The following is a 24,898-nucleotide window of genomic DNA, read 5'->3' as shown; positions in this document are numbered from 1 at the left end:
TTGAGACCTGTGGGTTAGGGTCAGGTTTTCTCTCTCTCTCTGGAACCACCTCGCTGTTTGGCCAACTTTTACAGAGTTGGTAACTGATAAGGCCAAGAAGACAGGAATATGCATTCAGAGCAAGTGAAGGAAAGGGCCAGCGACTCCTCAGCGGACGAAGGCTTCTGCGCTAGACAAGGCATAGGAGGGCTGTTTTGGCACAGCTAGGTGATCATGGATGTAAGGAAATGAAAAGACGATAACCCTTCTGGCTATGGTGACTTTATGTCACCTAAGGACTCAGGAGAAGGTACTTTAGCTTCTTTCCCAGTTGCTATGATAAATTTTCTGAAAAAAGCAACTTAACATAGGACATATTTATTGTCACTCACAACCCAAGGGTTCAGGCTGTCAGGGTAGGGAAGTCATGGCAGTCGGATTTGAAACAGCTGGTCACATGACATCCTCAGTCAGGAGCAGAGAACAGTGCCTGCCAGTTCCCAGCTCGCTTTCCCCATTGACAGTCCAGGATATCCTGCCCAGAGGACTACCCCACTCTCATCAGTGATTATAATCAAGATAATCTCCCACAGGCGTGCCCAGAGACCATCTCCCAGGTGATTATAAATCCTGTCATATTGACATTTAACAGTAACCACCACAGACACAGAACATATCACATACAACCTTCAGAGACAGTAAAAGACCCTCTCATGAGAATATGGCAGCTACTAGCTGCTCTGCCAGAAGACCCAGGTTCGATTCCCAGCAACCACATGGTGGTTCACAACTATACATAACTCCAGTTCCAACGGATCAAATGCCTTTTCCTGGCTTTCTCAGGTATTGTACACACTTGGCATGCATATATGCAAGTAAAAGAACCATACACATAAAAATGAAAGTAAATAACTTTTAAAAAGAGAGAATATGATAGAGTGTTACAAAGCACAATGCTCAACAGTTATTCTTTCCTAGGTTCACGGCCTGCCACTCACATCCATGCACACAGTTTTGCACTCACACAAGCATTAAGTAAATAATGAATGTCACTGAGATCTGCTTTCTAGAGCCTTGCTCTGCAGCATCAGCATTGCCTGGAAAGTTCTGTAGGAAGTCTCAAGCTTCCTCAGAGTTGCCTAGACAGTCAGTTGGAGAAGCACTGCCTTAGCAGCTCTCTGCAGTGTGCGTGTGTGCGAGTGTGTGTGTGTGTGTGTGTTTGTGTGTGTGTCTGTTTCCTCCCATGTCTTGGTCTCTCTCTCTCCTTTCCCTGCCTTCCATACCGCAGTTTCTAAGTAAGGTTGAGTCATAATTAAGAACTCGCATTTTCTCTGAGAGTAGAGATCATCTTGGTATCAGATTCAATTTAATTGGTACTTAAAAAAATATTTGATGTAAAGAAAGCCCTTTCATCTTGATTCCAGTTTCAGCTAGTTCTAATGATCACATGGGGAAGCGGCTGTGGGTGTCACCTGGCCCTGTGATGGTTTTACCTTTAGTTGCCAGAAAATTGCTCCCAGCTAAAGGCCCAGCTCCTTCTCTGTCAAATACAAATTGTGTTATCTGCATCAGGGTGTGCGATACAGTAATTGTACAAACATTTGTGCAACTTAACCTCTTCTAAAATCTCTAAACATTTTATTAAAATGTCATTTATAGTTTGAAAGTCTTAACTCGCAATACAGATGAAACTTTACTGAATTCTTGGTGGCATTCTATGTTTTTGCTGGTACTAAATCTTAATCACAGATACACTGATATTTTGTAGAAATTATTTACAATATTTAAAATGCAGTAATAAAGAGGCAACTTCTGTTTTCTCTTGTAGAGAAAATCTCTACTGGCTTTAGAGAAGGAAGAAGAGGAGGAGAGGAGCAAAACCATCGAGAGTCTAAAGACGGCACTGAGGACAAAGCCCATGAGGTACTATCCTGGGGCAGCGCGACCACCCTCTCTTTGCCTGCCCTTCCTCTCCTTCCTTGTCTTCCCCCATCCTCCCTGTCCTTCCTTGTCCTCCCTGTCCTTCCCCATCTTTCCTCTTCTTCTCCATCCTCCCTCTCCTTCTCCGTCCTCCTTCTCCATCCTCCCTCTCTTTCTCTCTCTCCCTCCTGTTTGCTGCAGTGCTCAAACCATCCAGGGACTCTGACATTAAAAAGTTGTAACTGAACCCTGAGTGGCTACTTTGATCTCTGAGTATTTAGTAAGTGCTTTCCTAGCTTTAAAGGAGAGGCAGACAGTGACTAAGATAGACAACATTTTTAAAGAGAAAAGGAGGAAGGAGAGAGAAAGAGAGGATGCTGGAGCCCAAGGATGGCCAGACCATTTTTCATTGCTCTTGGTAATGTCAGTGAGCCATCTGGGAATGTGGCAGGGCAGCTAGTTCCTTACAGTGTGAAACATAATGTCACCATAAGACCCAAAAGCTGTCCTCCTAGGTATAGAGATAAGGGAAATAAAGATCAACTCCCAAACACTTGTGTACAAATGTTCATTATCAGCAGTATCCCAAATAGTTTTGTTGTCATTGTTGTTTTAAGTAGAAAAAACCCTTATCCAGCTGGCAAATGGAGACCTAAAATGTAGACTATTGTTTGACCATATTTATGCTCTTTAAATCAATTAATTTTTATGGCATGTGAATTATATATAAGTAAAACTATTATTAAAAATAAAGACGGGTTGACTTTCTGGCAAGGAATGAGTTCTCTCTACTCTGCCCCTCTTCCACCATCACCTTCCACTAAGGCTCCCCTCCAGAAGTTGGTGAGGTGCTGAGGTCCTTACCGTGCACCTCTTTAGCACCAGTGCCATGCGTGAAGGGTAATGTGGTTGGTGGGATGGCTAAAATAATAATAGTAACAATTATCTTTATTTAGTAATAAAATACAAACTTTAAAAAAAAAGTATTGACACATAGAAAGCACTATGCAAATGTTTGATACGGGTCATCCAGACTATGGAGACAAACTACTCGCTTCTCGGTCTGTTGTGAACTCTGAGCTGAGGTATCAGAGGTCCCAGGGTAGCCAGATAAATAGGTTGTTCTATCTGGGCCAGTCAGCTTTCATAGCATACAGTTGTGAATTGGCGTCCTTAACAGCAAAGGTTATAAATATTGATAAAATTAATTCACAATAATAAACCTTCGCTCTTATCTATTTGTATATTAGGATTTCCTATAGAGTGCTATGTAAAAGAAGGGTTTTGTTATAAACACCCTAGCAATAAACCCTGTGGTTTGTCTGATAGGCAGCAGACTGAAGGATGTTGCTCTTTGACGTGTAGGGACCATGCTCAGGGCCAGCACACACCACATGGGAACTGGATGCTGCAGTCACTCAAATCAGCAAATAACTTTTAGCCTACCACAGGACAGATATCATAGGGATGGGACTATAGCTCAATGGCAGAGAATTTGCTTAGCATGTGTGAGGCTTTGAGGGGGTGGAGATGCGTACCCTAAGTGACTGCTAGTCCTGTTGATTCTTTGTGCTAGCTGAGGTAAGCTTGCCTCAATTGGAGATTTTTTTCAGTCTGACTTAGACTGACCATTGGGTCTGTGCCATGGAAGAGGCAAAGACTTACAAAGACCTCATGTAATGTAAGCCTTTGGTTCTTCAAGAAGTAAGGCTACTTCCTTTCCCCTGGGCTTTTTTATTAACGGTGGTTCCAAAAGCACAAAGGGATGAATCTAATCGCTTCTCCTCCTGACAGGTTTGTAACTAGATTCATCGATTTGGATGGCCTGTCATGTATTCTCAACTTTCTGAAGACGATGGACTACGAGACCTCTGAGTCTCGGATACATACCTCCCTCATTGGTTGTATAAAGGCACTAATGAACAACTCTCAAGGCCGGGCCCATGTCCTGGCTCATTCTGAGAGTATTAATGTAATTGCTCAGAGTCTGAGCACAGAGAACATTAAAACAAAGGTGGCCGTACTGGAAATCCTGGGCGCCGTGTGCCTGGTTCCTGGGGGTCACAAGAAAGTTCTGCAGGCTATGCTGCACTATCAGAAGTACGCCAGTGAGAGAACCCGCTTCCAGGTAGGTGCTTCGCACGGCTTTCTCACTCACCCCACTCTTACACAAACAGTGCCCTTCCTGGCCTGCAAGGGTCGCTCGGTCATGCCTGTCAGTGCTCACCTTTGTCTTCAAACACTCCCTTTCTCTGAGGTTCAAGAACCCGAAAACAGACTATGCTTCCCACCGTTGGTCCTTCTGGGGTCTAAGATAAACTGAACTCAAAACTGTGACCCTGGGCTGGAGTGCGTGTTGCTCCTACAGAGGGCCCGGGTTCAGTTTTCAGTGCCCACATGGTGATTCACAACCATCCAGAACTCCAGTTGCAGGAGCTCTGATGACTTCTCCTGACCTCTGTGGGCACCAAACACACATATGCTGCACATGCTTATATGCAGACAAAATACTCATACATGAAATAAAAAAATACATTTAATAAAATAAATTCTAAACTAAAAAAACTATGACTGCATCCTGTGTATTACATAGCCCGTATTTTTTTAATCCACTGAATGAAATGTTCTCTGGAAACTCTACAGGTCATTCTTCTTTATTTAGGATCAAAGTTAAAATAAGATTATATCATCTTATTTTTACTTAAAAGTAAAAAGCAGGTAGAGACAAAGCAAGTTTTTTTTTCTATTTTATATACACTTGCTGTGAACACATTTGGCAAAGAGTTCATAACTCCAGTCCTGAGTTATGAAGGAGGCTTCTGTGAATCAGTGTAATTCTGACTAAGTGAGATTTTAAAAATTAATTCCAAGTATTACAAAAAGTTCTAAAAATGGGCATAGGTGGGGTTGTTAATGTTTTAGACCCTTATTTTTCTATTTTTATCATTGGCAGACGTTAATTAATGACTTGGACAAAAGCACGGGGCGTTACCGGGATGAAGTGAGTCTCAAGACTGCCATCATGTCCTTCATCAATGCAGTGCTAAGCCAAGGAGCCGGAGTGGTAAGAACCTCTGCCCCCAGTTTAACAGACAGCATTAGAGAGCGCTTTGCCGCTGTGGGGACTATATAGTTAAAACGCTATAAATTTGTTTTTGTGCTCCTTTTATTTTCAGGAGAGTCTGGACTTTAGACTCCATCTTCGCTATGAATTTCTAATGTTAGGAATCCAGCCTGTTATAGATAAATTAAGGGAACATGAGAATTCAACGTTAGATAGGTAAGTCATACGGTTACAGCTGGAGAGGGCCCATGCAGTGTCCACCATTGACTCGGTGGCAGGTGACGTGCCATGGGCTGCTTCCAGCCTGCCTGTCACACCAGGGCTTACACAGCCTGCGAGTAAACTTCGTCAATGAGGGAAGCAAATGGCGTACAGAGAGCTTCCTGTGGCCCAAATCTGTCCTGCTATAGCCTTTCCTCCTCTGTATTCTGCTCAAGTTTATTCACTGCTTCTGAATTTTACTACTTTTAATATCTATAAAAAGTGGTAATAGTGATGATGACAGCTAGACTCTAGTTCTATCCTAAGAACTGTCTGTGAGTCACTTAGTAACTTTAGTAGGCATTCTGTAAGTGCCAGTATTCAGCCACTGTTCACTTGTTACTACTTCTAGGGCATCCCCACCAGCTTGCAGATGCTTGCTGTGCAGCTCCCTCCCTCATCCACACATCCCAGCATTGGAGGTGCCCAGACTTGCTTGCTTCGGACCCTTATACTTAGTGTTTCTTTGGCGTTGAACACCTTTCACAGATGTTCTGACCCCGTGTTCCCTTACTCTGCAGAGCACCCCCTTCTGAGCAGTTCTAGTCTCTTCTCTGTGTTTCTGTCCTCCTAACCATTATGTGTTTGTCCTCATAAGACTACATTATCCCTGCAATGCAGAACCAGAGTAGGAGGTTAATCAAAATGCACACAAAAGTGGATGACACTTTTTTTTTGATTTTTTGATCTCTAATTCAACAGCAAGTCAACTGTGTGGGAGTGAGCTTGTTTTTCCATGAAGGAGTCAGCTAGTGGAATCTGGATATTTCTGAGATTTTATAAGCATTTATTCATTTGATAATTGCCCTAAGTTTTCCATTTTTTTCTCTTACTATGATCTATTTAACTAGTGTTTTGTTTTGTCTTTTCCTTAGAAAGAACATGATTAAGCAAAGGCATTCAAGTTTTTGTTACCATGTTTCTTTTGTAGACAGCTCTAAAAATCAGGAAGGGCCTTTTTAAGTTTTCTTTGCTGGGCTAAGGGTCAAGCCCAGGACCTTACATGTTAATTGCCTTAATTCCATGGCAATTACTCCCTATTGTTCTACATCCCTTGCCTTTGTTTCTGAGACCAGGCCTCACTCTGCAGCCCAAGCTTGGTTGAACTAGGGCTGCTCCTGTATCTACCCCAGTGATGGCATTACGTCAGTACGCCACCACTGTGTGTCTGGGCCTGTACTCGAACATGCTGAGTCCTTTGTGCTTGTGTTCGTGAGATGTACCACTTTTACTAATTTTTGTTCAATTACCTTTCAGGCATTTAGACTTTTTTGAAATGCTCCGAAATGAAGATGAACTAGAATTTGCCAAAAGATTTGAACTGGTATGTATTTTTATAATTATTCTGATGCGACTCATCAGATCATAGGGTTTGCCTCTTGAAATGTCTGCTCTCTGTTGGTGTGGACCAGTGCAGTTTGCGAGCAGAGTCGAAGCCCTGTTCTTGCTACCTAAGGAGCAGGATCCACTTGTATCTGTATGGTGTGCACTCCTGTGTCAGGGGAATTAAGAAATTGATGTCTAATTCAGATTTGTTTTTTCTATAAACTAGGTTCACATAGACACAAAAAGTGCAACTCAGATGTTTGAGCTGACCAGGAAGCGGCTGACTCACAGCGAAGCCTACCCTCACTTCATGTCCATCCTGCACCACTGCCTGCAAATGCCTTGTGAGTGCAGGGACTGTGGGCACTGTGGGGAGTGAGGGCAGCGTCCACAGCACTAACTAGATTGGGTGCATTCCAGGGACCCTACGCCTCAGCTTTGTGGCTTCCCAGTGTTTGTTTCCTCACAGATCAGGGCCAGTTATGAAATCCTCAAAATGAAATGACCTATAATTTACTTTGATTTCAAAATAAATGCATGCCTCACAACAATGTAGAAAGGGAGTGTGGGGAGTGCCTCTCGATCAAACCTGGGCTCCAAGGGGCCCACAGCTGAAAACTGCTCACCCTCATTTACAAACAGCTTGAAGATGGTCTCTCTCCCTCTTTTCCGTTTAGACAAGAGAAGTGGTAACACAGTTCAGTACTGGCTGCTGCTAGACAGAATCATACAGCAAATAGTCATCCAGAACGACAAAGGACAGGACCCCGACTCCACACCTTTGGAAAACTTTAACATTAAGAACGTCGTCAGAATGTAAGTCTCTTCTCATCTTGGTGTCTGTGAGATCATGATGGCAATGCAAGATACTCACTTTGTCCTGCATCAGAATGATGATGAGACAGATGGAATGTCCTGGGGTCCAAATGAGTTACAAATAAGCACATGAAATATGGCTACATTACACCTGGGTTTCACTGAGGATTCTGTGCAGTGCACTATTTGTGAGCCCAAGGAGAACATGCTTGGCAATGGACATGTTTTGTTCTTTGTAACGAGTATCCCTTTAACTATTCTACAGGTTGGTTAATGAAAATGAAGTTAAGCAGTGGAAAGAACAGGCAGAGAAAATGAGAAAAGGTAAATGGCAAGGCCCTGGCGGTGTGGCTCTCCTTAGTTGGCCTGGGCTTCGGGGAGTTGGCATCACGGCTTCAGTTCACTTCCCTTTTCACACCTCAGGGCATTTTGTGTCTACTTTTTCAAGTCCAACCATTTAGTTTTCTTGCTGTTTCCCAGGTACTTCATCCTTTTATTATCTCTGTAAGTATTTTAGAAAAGATTGTAGCATTTGCTGTTTCAGATTCATTAGTTGAAAACAAAGTGTGGGAGGTTTTGTTGTTGTCATTTTTATAAGGGCCCCTACAGTAGCTCAGCAGGTAAAGGTACTTGCCACCAAGACTGGCAGCTTGAGTTTGATCTCTGGGACCCCCATCGTAGAAAGAAAGCACACACACACACACACACACACACACACACACAAAAGTATAATTAATTTTTAAGAATAATTCATTAGTTCAAGATTCTTTAAAAGCTACTGAGCATGCAAGCCCCCACCCAACAGCTGCACTTCACTTGGGTCTGAATAAATACAACAAGAAGCCTGGGATTTCTTCAGACTCAGCACAAAAGCCCAGGCAACTTGGTATTGGCAGTTCTGTTCTCTTCGTGGTTCTAAGGTGGCCAGTCCTAGAAAGAGACATCATGTGGAAAATCAGTAGCCGTGGTGGAAATACGTGATGCACCTTAGTAGGCCAGCCACTCATTGTATTGGAATATGCCTTCGCTGCTATCCCTCTGTCTCTGACGGGAGAGACGCTGTGTTCCTCCTGGTGCCAGCCACTTGCAGAAGCATGCAGCTTCCCTCCTCCTTCAGAATCTTAGCAAATTAAAATCACCCTCCCCCACTCCTCACCGTACTGGATGATGGATTCTTCTTCTTCCCATCAGAGTCATTCAGTCACAGCCAGTGGCATACAGCCACATTCACCCAGCATCGGTGTTCCAAACCAGGTGTCAACCGCATTTCCTCAGAGCCACCAGGGGAGTCAAGGGTCGCTTTGCCCCCTGTGCGTATTTACCCACATTGCTCTCAGACGATCTTTATATATATCCCAGAATCCACTATGGATGGAAAGAAGAGAAGTACTGACTAAGACTAAGATAAAAAAGAGAGATTAAGCTAAAGAGAGCACAATCTGCCTTCTAGTCAGCTTCAGCTGCCAACCTGACACAGCCCAGCATTATCTGAAGCAGACTCAGTTTGGGGGTTGACTCCATCAGATTGGCCTATGGGCATGTCTTTGAGGCGGTTTCTTGATGAAAATTGATATGGGCGGGCCCAGCCCACTGTGGGTGGTGCCATCCCTAGGCAGGTAGGCCTGAGCTGTATAAGAAAGCCTGTGAGCCTGAGAGAGCCAGCAAGCAGTGCTTTGTGGTTTGCACTCCAAGCTCACTCATTGATTGTGACCTGGAATATAAGATAGAACGCCCCCTTTCCTCCATAGGATGCTTTGGGACATGTTCTTTACCCCAGCTACCAAAAGCAGATGGGAGCAGTCAGGGAGCAGATGGTGAAGAGTGCACTCTAGAGTGTGTAGGTGTACGGTCAAGGGCACTCGGGACATGAGCTTTTGACTTGTCCAGCCATATCATTTAGGGGACACCTGAGCATCTCTGGTGTTTTGAACTGTGCTGGCTTCTCAGTGGGAGTCTGAACTCCAGCCCCCTACCTGTGAGCAGTGAAATCTCCTCTCCTCCCCTTTGGTGAGCCCCTCTTCCACAGCATGGGCAATGAACCTTATTCACGGGTTGCTGTGAATATTAAATTGAAAAGAAACAAAGTTAGCATAGTGTCGGGCACATATTAATTACATAGCAGATGATAGAAGCCATTACAGGTTGGGTGGTAGGGTGCCATGGGAGAAAGTATTCAAGGCCGATGGGAAGAGTGGGGTGATAAGTGAAGTCACCATACAACAGAAGAGAAGAAAAATTGTAGGTAAAATGAGTTCTCTTCTGAAAGCTTCAGCTGGCAAAGTTAGATCGAATCTTAGACAATTTCAAAGGAGGAGATAGGAAGTTGGTTGGACCTAAAAGTGGAAGAATAATTGAGGGAGAGGTCTGTGGAGCACAGGACTCTGGGAAGATGTCAATACTCAGTGAATGGATAGTAAATGATGTCACTTTGGGAGACAGACTTGCCCTCGCCTCAGGATCATCAGCGAGCCTGTTCTAACCTAAGCCCTGCCCCCACCTACTGTATAGACTGCTTGCAGAGGGCTTTAGACAGTAATCTTGAGATGTTATGACCTCTCACTGAATCTTAGGCATAGCCAGATTTGTCAAAACCTAGTGACAAAAGAGGGGAAGGAACGTTCCTAATCTCTTCATTCCCAGTGATGAATGAAATGGAGATAGAAGAGGGGAAGTGGAGCACATAGGTTATTCTAGATGTGGGCTGGAAGAGGTGTCAGGGGAGTGGTGATTGTGACTGAAGGTTTGTCTTCTTTTATTTGGAAGCTGACAAAATGCACAAAATGCAAGTTCCAATTTGGGGAGCCACAGAAGAGGGAGGGTCTGAAAGAGACAGTAAGGGTTTGAATGTGTTATCAAGTTCAGATGTAGAGACCAGCTGTGCACAGCGCAGTCTCAGTGGGCTGTATCCCCAGTGCATGTGTTGATAGAAAAAGAGGCACTGAGGGCAAGTATTTGAAATAAAAAATCTGCAGCTTAGACTTCATTATTTCTCTTGTGCGAAGCCCATCACTCCTGCCAACAGGCTTGTATTCACTGGCAAGATGAACATCATAACGCTGAATTAAATAAATGTCTCTGTTCCATGACACCACACTGGGGAAGTCAGCAATAACAGCCCTGTGGCCCCCGTGCCTAAACAACACTGCCACCCTTAAGATACTGAATACAGAGACAGTAACATTGGCTTCAACTAGTTTTGATATTGATTGCCAGAAGCATCAAGTACTTCTGATAGCCTTCCAACGGGGCAGGGAGACATCACTCAGCTTCAGAGTGCACACCAGGCCTTCCCCAGCTGTCTCTGCAAGCACAGAATCTCTCCTGCTAGCTGGACACAAGCTGGCAAAGTTCATTCACCAGTGCTGGCTTCTCCCTGACCCATTTCCAATTTGTGAGAAGGGGTTTTCTCTTAATAGCCAGTTCTCCTAGTGTAGCTGTGAGACCACTTCTGTGTCAGGACTCAGACTTAAGATACCATTCTCTGTGAGAAGTTGTTCACACTCTTTTTACCTCCATTTTTAGAACCTCTTCTTTAGTCTTTACCAAAATGTCCGTTACTAAATTCGTTGTACGAGGTCTTTTCCCAGCGTGAGCACTGTTTTGGTCTTGAGTTGCCCCTCCCTGGGGAAGAACATTGATGCCTAGGGCAGACTGACCCACAATCTCTTCATCATCCTCAACCCATTTTTTTTATCTTTTAAAGAAAATGCTCCATTTCTGAGGACCATTTTCATGTCCTGTTTTCTTGTGTAGAGCACAATGAGCTGCAGCAGAAGCTGGAGAAGAAAGAGAGAGAATGTGACGCGAAGACCCAAGAGAAGGAAGAAATGATGCAGACCTTGAATAAAATGAAAGAGAAGCTTGAGAAGGAGACGACCGAGCACAAGCAAGTCAAGCAGCAGGTGGCAGATCTCACGGCGCAGCTCCATGAGCTCAACAGGGTGAGCGAGGGCTGAGACCTGGCCTCCTGTCTACCCCTTTTCTTCTGGGGGTCTCTGTTGCCCTGAAGTAGAATGTAGGAAAGAGCTCTGTAATGTTTCGCAGTTGATCTCAGCAGTGGACTCGAACCACCAACATCCTGTGGCTTAGGCAGCAGAGGTGGTTTGGGGTTGACTTTTGACCATGAGTCCTGTCCTAAGAACAAAGGAAACCACATTAGCTTGTTAGAAAAGGGCTGCCATGAAGAGAGAGAGAGAGAGAGAGAGAGAGAGAGAGAGAGAGAGAGAGACTCCACAAATATGCACTATGTGTCAAAAGGCATGAGGGCCCAGGAAAGTCCATGTGGCATATCCACCCTTGAAACCCACATTCTGAGAAATATGGTGCTCTGTTACATGTTTCTTAGTGAGATTAGATTCTTAAAGTCATTCGATATATTTTCTTCTCTCATTGATTCTTCTTGTTCTTCTCTTTCCAGAGAGCTGTCTGTGCTTCAGTCCCCGGAGGACCCTCACCTGGAGCCCCAGGGGGACCCTTCCCTTCCTCTGGCCTAGGATCTCTTCTCCCTCCCCCACCACCCCCACTCCTTCCTGGTGGGGCACTTCCTCCCCCACCACCTCCCCTCCCTCCTGGGGGTCCTCCGCCTCCCCCAGGGCCACCTCCCTTAGGGGGAATCCTGCCACCTCCTGGTGCTCCTATAAGCCTGACACTCAAGAAGAAAAATATTCCCCAGCCAACCAACGCGCTGAAGTCCTTCAACTGGTCGAAGCTGCCCGAGGTAAAGCCATTTGTCTGCATTTCCCATTAATGGGTCAATGGATGGCACCTGCAACTCATTGTCCTCACAGGGGGCCGGGTAGCCTGACCATCTTGTATTCTCCCCAGCTCCTGGGCTTGTCGGTAATGTCTCTAAAATAGTTACACATGGTTTCAAACCAGTTCACTGAAGCATCCTGTAGAATTAAAAATTTGGAATAGTAGTAGTACTTAAAAAAAACAACAACTGTTTTTCTGTATGACTGCCAATCATAGACCTTGTGAACTTGATGTTTCTAGAACAAATTGGAAGGAACAGTATGGACCGAAATCGATGATACCAAAGTCTTCAAAATTCTAGACCTTGAAGACCTAGAAAGAACTTTCTCTGCCTACCAAAGACAGCAGGTAACATGCCTTCCAGATGCCCCAAAGTTCTGTGTCCTTATGCATGATCCCTGGGCCTTCTGCCGGAACCATGACACACGGGCACGTCAGTGCTCATGCTGTTTGGTGTCCCCTAGTGTGTTCCTACAAAGCAGCATGACTACATGTTCCTGTGTGTGTCCAGTGGCCCATCAGTGTGTGTGAACCTAGGGAAATAGTGTGTTTCTGAAACCATTCTGGGCTGAGTTAAATATCAAATGGCTAGTCTCAGAACCAAAATGCTTTTGGACCAGATGGACTCTTTAGCAGTATGGGGTTTTGTAAAAACTGTAATTTGGCAGCTAAATAGAATCTCCAGAGGCATTTTAACCAAACATCATAAACATTATAGATTCGCTAGTAGGGCTTCCTTCACAAGCTGAACAAGTGTGGAAATGTCAATGATACCAGTAGAGCCAGAAAAGCTACTACTAACACTTCCATAATGGCAGCAAGAACGTGCGGTGTGGTGCCCCCTGCCTACACTCGCTGATGAGGCCTCGTGGGTAGCTTCCTTGTATGAGCCTTGGTCACGTCTGTATAGACTCGCTTGTTGCTCTAGAGGGCTTCCTCCAAAGGCCTAAAGTATAGTCTAAAAGTTAGGACATGGTAGCTAGCTAGATATAGAAAGTTCAGGGGAACAAAGAAAAGGTGCGGCAAAATCAATCAGAGTTCCAGACCAGGGAAAACTTAGCCTGGGAGTATGAAGAAAGAGATTCTTAAGCCAGACTAGAGGACCTGTGAACAGTGCGCACTGCATTCAGATGGGCAAACACAAGGGCTTGGCATCTGCACAGGGGTTTCCTGAGGGCTCCCTGGCAGCCTGACTCCTGCATGAATCATGAGCAGGGTGGAGCATCCTTAAACAAGCCGAAGACTTCCTGATTGGCTCTTTTGGCTCAGACCCTCAGAAAGACTGTCTCAAAGAAGTGCTAGGCACCAAGGAGATGGACAGAGGCTAGAGAGAAAGAAGGCTGGGATTCTTCTGAAGATGGTTCCTGGTGTATCTTCCTGGGAGGTGGGGTGTTATTCACTAGAGGACTCTGCTGGAAGAGAGGGCGAGCGTCTGAGCAGGGAAGTAAAGTCAGTTGCCTGCCATGGTGTTAATGGAGCCTAGAGCCGAAGCCCTCAGCCAGCTCCTTCATAAGTAAGAAGCCACCATGCTGAGTGCTGTATGCACAAGGTTAAGAGGAGGTGACGAATAGGGAGGTGAGGGGTTGTTCAGAGAACAAATGAAGGTGTGTTGAGAGCCCTTGTCCTGTAGCCGCTCTGCCCATAGTTGTCCCTGATTGGCTGTTGTGTGCCTCTTCTCTCTCTCTGATGTCCTTGGACGGAGACCCCTGCATCTTGGCATAAAATTTTAGGAAATTTTCAAATAATTCAAGTAATCCTCCGATCTGAGCACTAGTCCCATTTCTTTTGCACTTCAGGCTTGTCTGAGGTGAAGGTTTGGAGACTCAGAAAAGTGGATGAGGTGGAGGGAAAGCAGCAAGTATTCCACACAGTGCAACTCAAGTCTGAGCATGTCGGGTGCATTTGTGAGGGAGGCAGGTGCTTGAAAGATCCCAGTTCACAAGCCTTGTCATTAACTGCCTCTCAGCAGAACGTACAGAAGGATGCTGCCAAAATGCTCGGGGACAAATATGTGGACAGTTTTCAAGAGTTCTGGGAGACACAATTGCAGAAAGCTCTGTAGCCAAGTAACTGTCTCCTAGCAACCACTACTGTTTAAGTAGTCAGTCGTCATCCCTGACAGGATGGACCAGAAGGTTTCAGTTCTTCTTAACATGGCTAGACTGGTGAAGGGGGTAGGGCATCACCATTTCCAGCAACACACTCCTCTACTTGAGAATTTTAAATGTTCCCTCCTGCTATAAAAGTAGAAGATAAACCATCGCTTTATTTTTCAAATGAAGGTAACTTGAGCTGTTTCTTGCATTTGCATTGTTGAGAGTCAGAAAATGAAAAGCTACAGGCATTTTCATTGTAATATGTAGATCAGAGTAAATAGGTTCGAATGCCTGTCACTGGACCATTCCCTCATCCCAGAACACAACATCAAAGACCTGCGCATGCTCAATCCAGGCATGGCAATATGTTGTGCAATTACCACCACATTTAAACTGCTCTTACTTTTAGTACCAAATGAATACCAAGAACCCATCTTTTTCTGTGGCATCTCTTTCCTTTTTATAAAGCTGTGGAACTGATCAAATTCTGGACTTCAGCTACTTGTTTGTATAGGTGAATCTTTCAGGCAGGCTTAGGAACACACAAACATCAATACCTAAGACCCTCAGCCTAATTTTAAGATAACTCAGCAGTATCAAATCAGCATAACTTAAATAAGGAATAACGCTTTGGGAATGTATACTTGCATGTATATATAAACACATCTAAATAAATATATAAATTTGGCTATATTTATTTATATACATACATACAAAATGTGTCAATTTGATCTGAAAATTATTATTATTAAAAATTAGTGTTTAGCTTGTCTCCTTTATGTATGAACTGTGTCAATGGATTCAAATGCATCAATGCATTCAACCTTTTCATAGGCCACAATATAATTATAGTATAAAGCAGAGATGGAGAAAACTGTAACTGTCATAGGGACCAAGATGGCGGCCACTGTTGAAACCTGACTGTGTTTCTGGCACTGGGTATGATTATAACAGTTCTTAATCACATCAGCTCTAAAATTCAGTGCTCAAGGAGCTTCTGTCCTTCTCTTCTTATTCAGTTCTCACCCCAGCTCTAGGAGAGACATAACACTCTTACATTACAGAAACTGAAAACAGGACTTAGTATGTAGTCGGTATCCCAACAGGTGACACTCAGGTGCAGAGTTCTCGGTTTTCCTTTGTTCTCTAATCTGTGGTTTATTCATCACCACTGCCAGACTGGGAAGAGTGTTTTTTTTTTTTAAGTGCATGCATTAAAAGTGTAGAGAGCCGATTATGTAAGCTTATGCCGCCCATGAAATGGAGTTTAATAGCATGCGGCTATTCCCCTGTGCACATTCCGCAAGTTCATTTGAAAGTCAATTCCTTGCATCTCAAGACCTTTTCCTTATTGGAACTACATTAAACAAGATCTCCAGGTCAGCCACAAGAGACTAGGTTTTAATACCTAACATTGGATGCTGTGTAATAGTTTTATTAAGATACAGTTCAATGTCCTCACATCTGTAAAGGGGAATTTTCATCCTGACATGCTATCAATTCATGTCTGTGCAGTTGGATAGAGGGAAAATGAGCTAGAGATACTGTATTTGCCTAAAGGGAGTATTGCTCTCTAGCCCCCACTGGCAGCTCACAGTGTCTCCCTCCTCTTTGCCCTGGCCTGAGGACAGCTCTTCTTTTAGGAGCCTATGTTCACCACATAGTGTAGCATTTCAAAGCCTCCATTCTTTGATTTAGGGAACAAAAGAAAGCTACAGGCCCAGGCTCTGTTCTCCGTTCTCCAGCTCTACTGCTAGAGTATCGTACTGTAAGTCCTTCAGGGTCTCATTTGGAATAATCAGGTGATCTACAGATTCCTTATGAATGATCAAAGAACTTTTCCTTTCTATTTTTATTTTTTAAAGTTAAGTTAATCTGCATCTAATTTTCACATTGAAAAAAATGTAATTTTTTCTTCAACAATGTCAGTTTTCTCATTTTGCCTTGGCGTTGCAGTACTGGAGATAGAATCTAGGGCTTCATACATACATACATACTAAGCAAGTGCTCTACCACTGAGCTATAGCTCCAGCTCCCAGCCTTCACAATTCTTAGAACTTAAAGACAAGAAAGTCTGTGACTAGTGTTGTTGGTTTTTTTTTATTAAAAAACAAAAAACTGTAGTGCTGGAGAGATGGTTCAACAGGAAAAGTAACTTACTACCAAGCCCAATGACCTGAGTTCAAACCTGAGACCCATATGGTAGAAGGGGAGAGCAGACTCGCTCAGTTACCTTCTTACTCTATGCATATGCTGTGGCATGGTTGTACCCATACACACGCACACACATATGTGTACACATACACAAAAACAAAGAAACAAACATAATGTTTAAGTGTAGTTTGAGGGTCTATACCTGTTCTATGGTAAGAATTATCAAGTACAAGATTGTATGTAAATATTAGCATATTTTTCAACTTGAAAGGATTAAGACCCATTCATGTAAGGGTCATTATCTGTGCAGGGTGAGCCATCATTTCTTTGTGAAGCCGTTTATAGTGGTTTACAGGCATTGGTCTCTGAAAATGCAAATAGAAACTTCCTACTTATGTTTCAAGATCATTTATATTACCCTTTGATTTCTGAGGGAGCAAGGTTTCAAACAGAATCTTGCCATACTTGGAGTGAACCTGGGAGTGTCATTATTTCCAGTGGGCTGCGCCTAGTGAAACCCATCCTGTTTGTGATTTTAGTTGGTAATATGCAATTGCTGGGTCTTCAAAGAAGTGTTGTCTTCAGGCCAACAGTTACCAAGCCCTCATATGGTGTTCCTCAGCCTCTCTGGAAAGATGGGCTGCATCACTTAGCTATTAGCTGCCATGCTTATTGCTGCTCACGGGTACAAATGGAAGATCCAGACCAGCTACCCTACCACTCCGCCAGAAGAGCAGATGGAGAAGTGACTTGTCAGTTCTAAAGCTAACATAATTGTGTCTTATGTTTGCTTCTAGATTTGGGGCTCGTAGAGATGTGTCAGGTACTGCATAGGAAATTTAACTTCACTATCACTTTTACCATCACAATAGTAACAGATGCATAGACTCAGCAAATGACTCCATAGATTGTTGGACCAAAGGTCAGATGTCATTTCCCAACAGTGTGAATGAATTTAATGTAGAACACGAGTTGCCAGAAGCTTCATAAATTTTCTTTTTTGCAGAATAGACAATAAGAGCAGTATCTAATCAAAAATAGTACTTCTCTCTTTGGTTAAGTTGACTTTATAGAATTCATTTTACCATAGCCTTCTGCCCCTAAAACTGCTTTTACTGGAAGAATCCTAAAGAGCTTCAGAGTAGAAAATCTGAGTCATAACAAGGGCAAAAGAGAACTGGGATATCAGGCAGAAGAAAGGTTCTTGCGGTTATCAGCTTACTTCTTAAATGCCTTTCCAGAGAAGTAGTCCTCCTAGTGGGGGCAGACCAAGGGGAGCATGCCTTCTGCTTCCCACTAGAAGAATTAAGCAAAACAGTTCATCTGTATAAAATCAACCTTGGCAGTGCTGCCGAGACCAGGGAGACCTTAAGGAATCTGCTGAGCAAATGCTAGTGTACACACAGTTGGCCCAAAAGCTGCAACGTGTTTTGCACACCGAAACTCTGCTCATTCCTGCCCCGTAAAAGCATGGAAGAAAAGCTGCTGCTTTCTTGTAACATGCCATTAGCACTTCCTTCCTATTGTCACTTTCTAAAGCTCCTTCAAGAAGAAGCTGATGGGCTTGTGTGCTTGACCAGCCCAGAGACCGCCAAGTCACGCCTACCAATAGCTGCACCAGCGGCTTCTCGATGGCATGTTCTGGGCTTTTCCCCATGCCTCCCCCAGCACCTGCTGCATGGTTTGAACCCTCTAAGGTACTCGAGTTAGTCTTAAGTTGTTCCACTTGCTTTTCTCAACTCTCCCTTATGATACAAGAAGACAGGTCATTTCCACCAAAAGGAAAACACATGTTCTATAGCAGTAGCAACTGTTCGATCATGCTGATTAATTTAATTGACAATCTTCTGCTTCAAGTAAAACTTCAACGTGGTGACTGGGACCTTAGTGGTTGTTTTAAAGAGGACTTGTTGTATTCCTGACTTGTCCTTCTATGCCTTTTTCTTTTCTGAATTTGATTTGCTACACTTGAAATGGTATATAGCGAATGCCATCTGCTGTGTTTCTTTACACAATGCCTTGTACTGGGATCTTCCTCCGTATCTTCAGCCCGACTGGCTCACTTGTGTTTGTGACTGCAAGGCAGGAAATGCCTCCTTGCTCTCTTAGCCTGCACCACCAATTCCTTGACCGCCCTGACTTTCCCTGTTTGCTGCTGTCGTTTCTGAACTGCATGTATCTGATTTGCTTTTCTATGCCTCTGCCATGGCTGTAGGAGTTTTTTGTGAACAGTAACTCCAAGCAGGTAAGTAAGCTACTGTGTAACCCTTACTTAACATAACTCCTTGGCTCACTGTAAGCTTGAAATCCCCTGGTTATCTTGTTAGATAGTGTAATTCAATACCTGGGTAATACATCTTTGAGATTCGACGCGTACTGGACTCTCTAGAAGTATGCCTGAAATCTGAGCACAAAAGACCTTTGCTGTTTACCCCCATGGTGCTCCATTATTTGTCCAAATTGCCTTTGCTTCCTAAACTGTTATACAGTTCAAAATCTTTCTGTTTTCTTTATATTTTTAAATGTCATAATGCATTTTTTTAAGTCTCTAACTACTAATGAAATAAATTGGCTACTTACCAAGTTATTCTGTATTTTCACCTTGAACCTTGCATTAATGTGATACATTCACATTTATTTTGCATTGTTTTATACCTGCTTCACTTAATTATGTCTGGCCATCATGAATAAATATGCAAATAAAATATGCAAGTAGTGTTTGATTGTTAATTCAGATAACTGAACAAAAAGCCCCCCACTTCATTGTCCTTCTGTCAGGCTTGGGAATTGCGAGGTGTGTTTGGCCTTTGGAAACTCCTGTTACACGTGAAGGTGTTTGAGGGTTTTATTGCTCAGCTTTCTTGGCTGCTAAGGATTGCAAATGGTTCTGGGGTGAATGGGCCCTGCAAATGACCGGACCAGAAATAACAAGACTCTGCTGAGCTTTATTCATGGTGACAGTTCTCTTGTCTGCTGTCCATAGAGATTTGAGGAACAAAGGGACAGCATCCCTCACTGATAATTTATGCACGGTTAACAACTTCAACTTGGAAGCATTTTGTTCTTCCAAATAACGCTCTTTCAAATGTGGGTGGTCAGCTTTTCTTATTTTCTTTGTTGGGTAGAGAGTAGCCTTTGTTTTGGTTGCACCACCTTCCCAGCGTTGCCTCATCATCTCAGCTCAACCCATATGTGTATGTGAGCATTGTGTGTGCGGGAACAGAAAAGTATGCGTCTCAAGTTTGCGTGTCCCCGTTTGACTCTGATGGATTTCTCTCGTGTTCTTTCCAGAAAGAAACAGATGCCATTGATGACACACTGAGTTCCAAACTTAAAGTCAAAGAACTGTCAGTGATTGATGGTCGGAGAGCTCAGAATTGCAACATCCTTCTGTCGAGGTACTGTTGGTGCTGAATAAACATTACTGGTAGGACCAGCTTTTCTCCTCGCTCAGAACCACGCGTTTGTGGTTTCGCCTTATTCACTTTGTACTGAAGTACTGGTCATTGAAGCCGCACTGTTAAAGGGGGAGTGACACTTCTTGGTGTTACTTTTCCTGGTGAGGTCTCTCCGGCTGGATGCCAGCCTTGGTGTTTCCTTTCCAGAAGCCTAAGAAGTGAACTGACATGCATTGATATTTCCTAATTGTGGAGACAGTTTAGTCCTCAAGTCACACTCACAGAATCAGGAGCTGTGTTGATGCTTTCCTGTTTTGCTCTGTAAAATCACCTTTTTATATTTTAACATTACTCGAGTTCATTATCTTTTTGAGTGATTTGTTTTATAAAGATATGTAAATCCCAAATCTCAGCGAGATATTAACTTAGCCAATTCAGGCTTGTTCAGAAATCTTTCTTATAACTTATAAATTTTAAGACTTTAAAACTTGAAATGAAAAAAGGAAATTGGGGGCCTTAATTATGATTGCAACTTCCGGCAATGTTTTTAGGTCATTCCGTATTGCGAGTAGCTTTTTGGTACGCAGTTAGGCAAAGATAACTAATGCTGTTGAGGTGCGGGAAGGTGTAAAGGAGGCTGATGTTGGGAACTAAAAGGACGAGCTGCAGACTAAGGAAAACGTTATATGTGCATTGAGGCTGGTGTAAGGTGACTCTCTTGGAGGGCACTAAGATGAAGAGTAGCCCTGTTACTTAACGGGCCATACACTGAGGCTTTGAACACAGAGAGCCACGGCTTGGAACAGCATAGAAGCCTGATTGTTGGCCGGGTATCTATTACTTTAAGGAGCAAATGTTTCCTTTAGTGGAAGAGAAATTGAGCCTTCATGAGATCCCTGAATTTTAATGCAACTTGTAAGGTAACTTGAGCCACCCCGTTAGCATTTCGTCTCTGCTCTGGCTGGAAGCTATAGAAATGGCTGGGCTTTGTGTTTATCCTCACTTGGGCTCCGTGAACCATGCCTAACTTAGATGAAGTATCTGCTTTAAGACAGCTCCACTGCAAGGGCTGCTTCCTTTCTTCCATAGTGCATATAATTTATTTTGTCACCATTGTTACCCAAATACCATTCCTGATTGGAAAATTAAGTGAAGAGTTGGGAAAAGGTTTTTGTTGTTGTTGTTTTGTTGTGAAGATTTATTTTATGTGTTTCAGTGTTTTGCCTGCATGCATGTCTGTGCACCATATGCAGGCCTGGTGCCCATGGAGGTCAGAAAAGGGTGTCAGATCCTTGAACTGGGATTGAGTGGTTGTGAGCCACCATGCGGGTGCTGAGAAGCAAACATGGGTCCTCTGGAAGAGCAGCCAGTGCTCTTAACTGCTGAGCCATCTCTCCAGCCCCAAGTTGTTGTTGTTTTGTTTTGATCTGAATATCTCTGCCTATACCTTGTGTGTTGCTGTCTGGAGCACTTTCAACACAGCTTGACAAAGAGAGACATTACTCTGAATCTCAATAGTGTTGAAGGCTCCATCCATCTACTGTCTTGCTGACAGGAATTTGTTTCTTAACAATCATTATACCAATGTCTATGGCAGTGAAGGGCTCTGGCTTATTCCATGTGCTGTATTTTCAAATTTATGCCCACTTTAGATATCCTTTATGACTTCCTTATGAGCTACGAAAGTTAGGTAAAGGAGCCTGCTAGCCCCTGGCTTAGAGCCCAAAGCAGGTGACTCCTGTGTAGTGCCTGCTAAGTAGGTTTTCCCCAAGGTCACTTGAAGCTCTTAGGAGCAGAAGGAAGAGACACCTTTAAATAGAGTGATGTGGGAAGGTCATATGTCTATCTGTTGCTTTCATTGGTTAATTAATAAAGAAACTGCTTGGCCTGATAGGTCAGAACATAGGTGGGTGGAGTAGACCCTCCCACACCAGGGGAAAAAGAAACTCAGAGGCAGGTCTGTATTGCAAAATGACCTCTTCCTGAGTATAGCTGTTGTTGTTTCCCAGTTCCTCTCTTGACATGGCAACCAGGGTGTCATAAACCACAGAGTTACTTTATTAACTAGGAGGGTCTGCCTTAAACCTGCTGAAAAAGAGCCAAGGCTGACCTAGCCTTTCATCCCTAGCATGTTGTAAGTATCTCTGAATGGTCCAATTCTCTGAGCAAACTTTTTAAATCCCCGAGCAGAACAAGCCAAGTTAAATACGGTTTTAAGGTGGCTGCTTTATTCCCTGCCTTGAAGAACAGTGGAAGTTGATGTCTCAAAAAGTTGTCACCCTGCCACACACCAAGAGCACTGCCCAGCTCTTAGAGCAATGGCAGGGCTAGAATCCACAGGGTCCTTGAATTACAGAGATTAAAGGCTCATTCTGAGGGTGACAGATGATACCAAGGGCTTCGAGGGCTGTAGAGCCACACTGGAGGGCATGCACTCCCCGCCCCTTAGTCCCGAGGTAGGGTTTCTCTGTCTGATCCAGCAGGCCACGTGCACGGTGTTCTGTTAACAGGTAAATTTTCTAAGTCCCGTTCATTAAAGTCTCGAGTCTCTTTGTGGGCCACATGAAGAGAAAGTTTCGTCCAGACAGCCTCTGGAAATTGAGAAGCATAAATATATACAATTTCAAAGACAAGCCCCTCCGTCAGAGTAGCTAGTGAAAGTCAAACCCCGCGCCTTTGACTCTTGTTCTCACTCTGGGTTTCAACCCCTTTGTTTTTAAATGCAAAGCAGAAAGGCTCAAAGTAATTTCTTCAACCTGGTGTGAAAAGACACAGAGCTCATTTAGTTTTCTCTTGTGAGCAGGATTGGGGCCCTCATGGGGTCTCCAAGCCTACGAATAAGCATTCAGTCCCGGGGACCCACACGGCGAGGGAGAGGTAGCTCCCACAGCTGCCCTCTGACCTCCACGCATGCGCTGTGGCACGTATGCGCGCACGAGCCCAGGGATGAAGCAATGAAGTCATAAGAAGCAAGGCCCTTCTGGTGGTTTCCAGCTGGCTGGTTTTTAGTGGTGGCAATTTTAGTCTCGAGTTACTGCCCTTTCCTTTGCCTTGTGTGGCCACACTATGGTACCAGAGCTTAAACTGACTCAAGAGCCTGTAATGTCCTAAACCCAGGGCTACCCAGCGCCTTGACAGCGAAGAGCTGGTGCTGCTGCTGTGTCTCCTCTGTATTCTTCACGCAGACCAGCTTAGCTAAGTTGTTCCACTTTGCTGGTGTGGATTTTCTATCGTGTTATTCTGGTGAGCAAGCTCGTGAGGCAGTGTCTATCTCAGGATGGCTGAAACAGCTGAAGGATTGTGCCAGGGCCAGCCTGCCTGTATTCAGCGCGGGGTGAAGATGGCACCACAGCCCAGATTTGGGGTGGGGGGTTAGGTGGACTGTATTTGTCAAATGGTCAGTTTGGTAGTTTTGCCTAGATGATATATTTTGATTTGAGAACATGAGATGGAAGACAATGCTGTTTGAACAGTAGCACCCCAAATTTGTTCTCTCTTTACTGCTCATTGGTGCGTGCAACAAGTGTAGCTGGCATGGCAGGGCGGGAGTTTTAATCAGGACAGGGTCTTTATCCTTCTCCCTGAGAGTCCTCCATCCATCACTCAGCTTGCAGGTCGTTTTTGGAATGGGTGGAGTGTGTGCCTTGTGTCATAAGAGTTTTGCTGGTGATATCCCAGCCCTCCCAAAAGTTATAATCACCTTGGAGATAGGGATACATATTCCAGTTCTTTTTCAGTTCCCTTGGGCCTCCTTCTGTCATGCATAGGGATGAAACTTGGGTGGAATAATGTGGATACGAATTGGGAAGTGACAGTGACCACACAGAGTACTGCTTAAATGATCTACTCACGGCATGTGCGTGTTAGGGTTACAAAAAGTATCACTTTTTAGAATTTCTCCAGGAGAGAGATCTGCCTTGAGTACCCTTGAGCCCCTGCTGTGCCCAGGAACTCCACCCAGAGCCTTCCGTGGATTGTTTCTCTGGATACCCCACATTCCCTTACCTGTGTTAGGTTGGAGGAGAAAGACATGTGACGGTTATGTGTACAGATAGAGCAGACAATTCCAGATTCTGTTGTTCCAACCGGGAGAAGCATTTTGCCCCAGTTATGACTCTTCTTATATTGAATAAAAACATTCTTTATGTTTAAATTTCATTACGGTTGTGTTTTAAAGTGAGTTGTTTCTTATCCTGACTTAAAATACAAATTCCTAATTAAATTATTATAAATCATTTGAATTTATGGGCAGATAAAAACAAAAATAGAAAGCAGTTTTGTGTTTCAACATCGGTCCTTTGGTGTAAGGTGCTAACTAGGAGAGGGCATTTGTGTTGTAAGGCAGCTGTGTGATGTTGACACATCACTTGCATTTTTATATGTAATATGGAGCTGATATGGTATGTCTGTGGCACACCTGTAGTGTATGGGTATGTCTGTGGTACACCTGTAGTGTATGGTACATCTGTGGCACACCTGTAGTGTATGGTATGTCTGTGGTACACCTGTAGTGTATGGTACATCTGTGGCACACCTGTAGTGTATGGTATGTCTGTGGCACACCTGAACTGGTCAGCAGACAACTGTGTGGAGTCAGTTCTCCCCTTCCACCTTTACCCAGGTTCCGGGCATTTAGTTCAGATCAGCAGGCTTGAGCTTGCTTGCTTTTTGCCTGCTGAGCCATCTCACTGGCCACTGATACCATCAATTCCTGTCTGACCCTGAGCAAATCCCTGGCCATCTTGAGCCTGTTTATCTAATTAGAACAAACAAAAAATAGACTGTCACAGCTACTTTCACAGTTAAATGAGATTAAATATATGAAAATTCCTTACCTATGAAGTGATCACGAATTTCATTTTATATATAATGCACTCAACTCTATAAGCACGTGTATGGTTTCCAAACGTATCAAAATCTATTTTTCACCTGGCAGCACCCCTGGAACTCCCCTGACATGCAGTGAGGTCAGAGGCTGAATTCTCTCCTCTTACCCCCAGTTTGTGGGTGCTGGATGTAAGACCACTATTCCCACTTTCCCCCACCTCCAGCTTTCCCTAAGGAAACTAGTAATAGAACATGGCAGCTTGTCTTCGTGGCAGACGATAGAACGTGGCAGCTTGTCCCTG

The 24,898-nt window shown here is 43.9% G+C and overlaps 1 protein-coding gene across 3 annotated transcripts in view; it reads left to right on the top strand.

Moving 5' to 3' along the window:
* Positions 1 to 24,898, top strand: part of Daam1 (dishevelled associated activator of morphogenesis 1) — a 157,313-nt gene that overhangs the window by 109,027 nt on the left and 23,388 nt on the right. For 2 of the 3 annotated variants that reach the window (XM_041658151.1, XM_041658152.1), the window contains exons 5-17: positions 1,808 to 1,902; positions 3,694 to 4,027; positions 4,853 to 4,963; positions 5,076 to 5,179; positions 6,482 to 6,548; positions 6,777 to 6,894; positions 7,228 to 7,366; positions 7,632 to 7,690; positions 11,120 to 11,307; positions 11,784 to 12,083; positions 12,362 to 12,469; positions 18,587 to 18,616; positions 19,663 to 19,769. In XM_041658151.1, the coding sequence (XP_041514085.1) occupies positions 1,808 to 1,902; positions 3,694 to 4,027; positions 4,853 to 4,963; positions 5,076 to 5,179; positions 6,482 to 6,548; positions 6,777 to 6,894; positions 7,228 to 7,366; positions 7,632 to 7,690; positions 11,120 to 11,307; positions 11,784 to 12,083; positions 12,362 to 12,469; positions 18,587 to 18,616; positions 19,663 to 19,769 (1,760 nt within the window). The remainder of the gene's footprint in view (positions 1 to 1,807; positions 1,903 to 3,693; positions 4,028 to 4,852; positions 4,964 to 5,075; positions 5,180 to 6,481; positions 6,549 to 6,776; positions 6,895 to 7,227; positions 7,367 to 7,631; positions 7,691 to 11,119; positions 11,308 to 11,783; positions 12,084 to 12,361; positions 12,470 to 18,586; positions 18,617 to 19,662; positions 19,770 to 24,898) is intronic. The other variant, XM_041658153.1, reaches the window with a different exon arrangement.

The sequence above is a fragment of the Microtus oregoni genome, unplaced genomic scaffold (genome assembly GCF_018167655.1).
Source record: "Microtus oregoni isolate MIOR12 unplaced genomic scaffold, Mior012 000009F_ref0000495, whole genome shotgun sequence".
NCBI classification, from domain to species: Eukaryota; Metazoa; Chordata; class Mammalia; order Rodentia; family Cricetidae; genus Microtus; species Microtus oregoni.
This window is presented reverse-complemented; position numbering and strand designations above follow the sequence as displayed.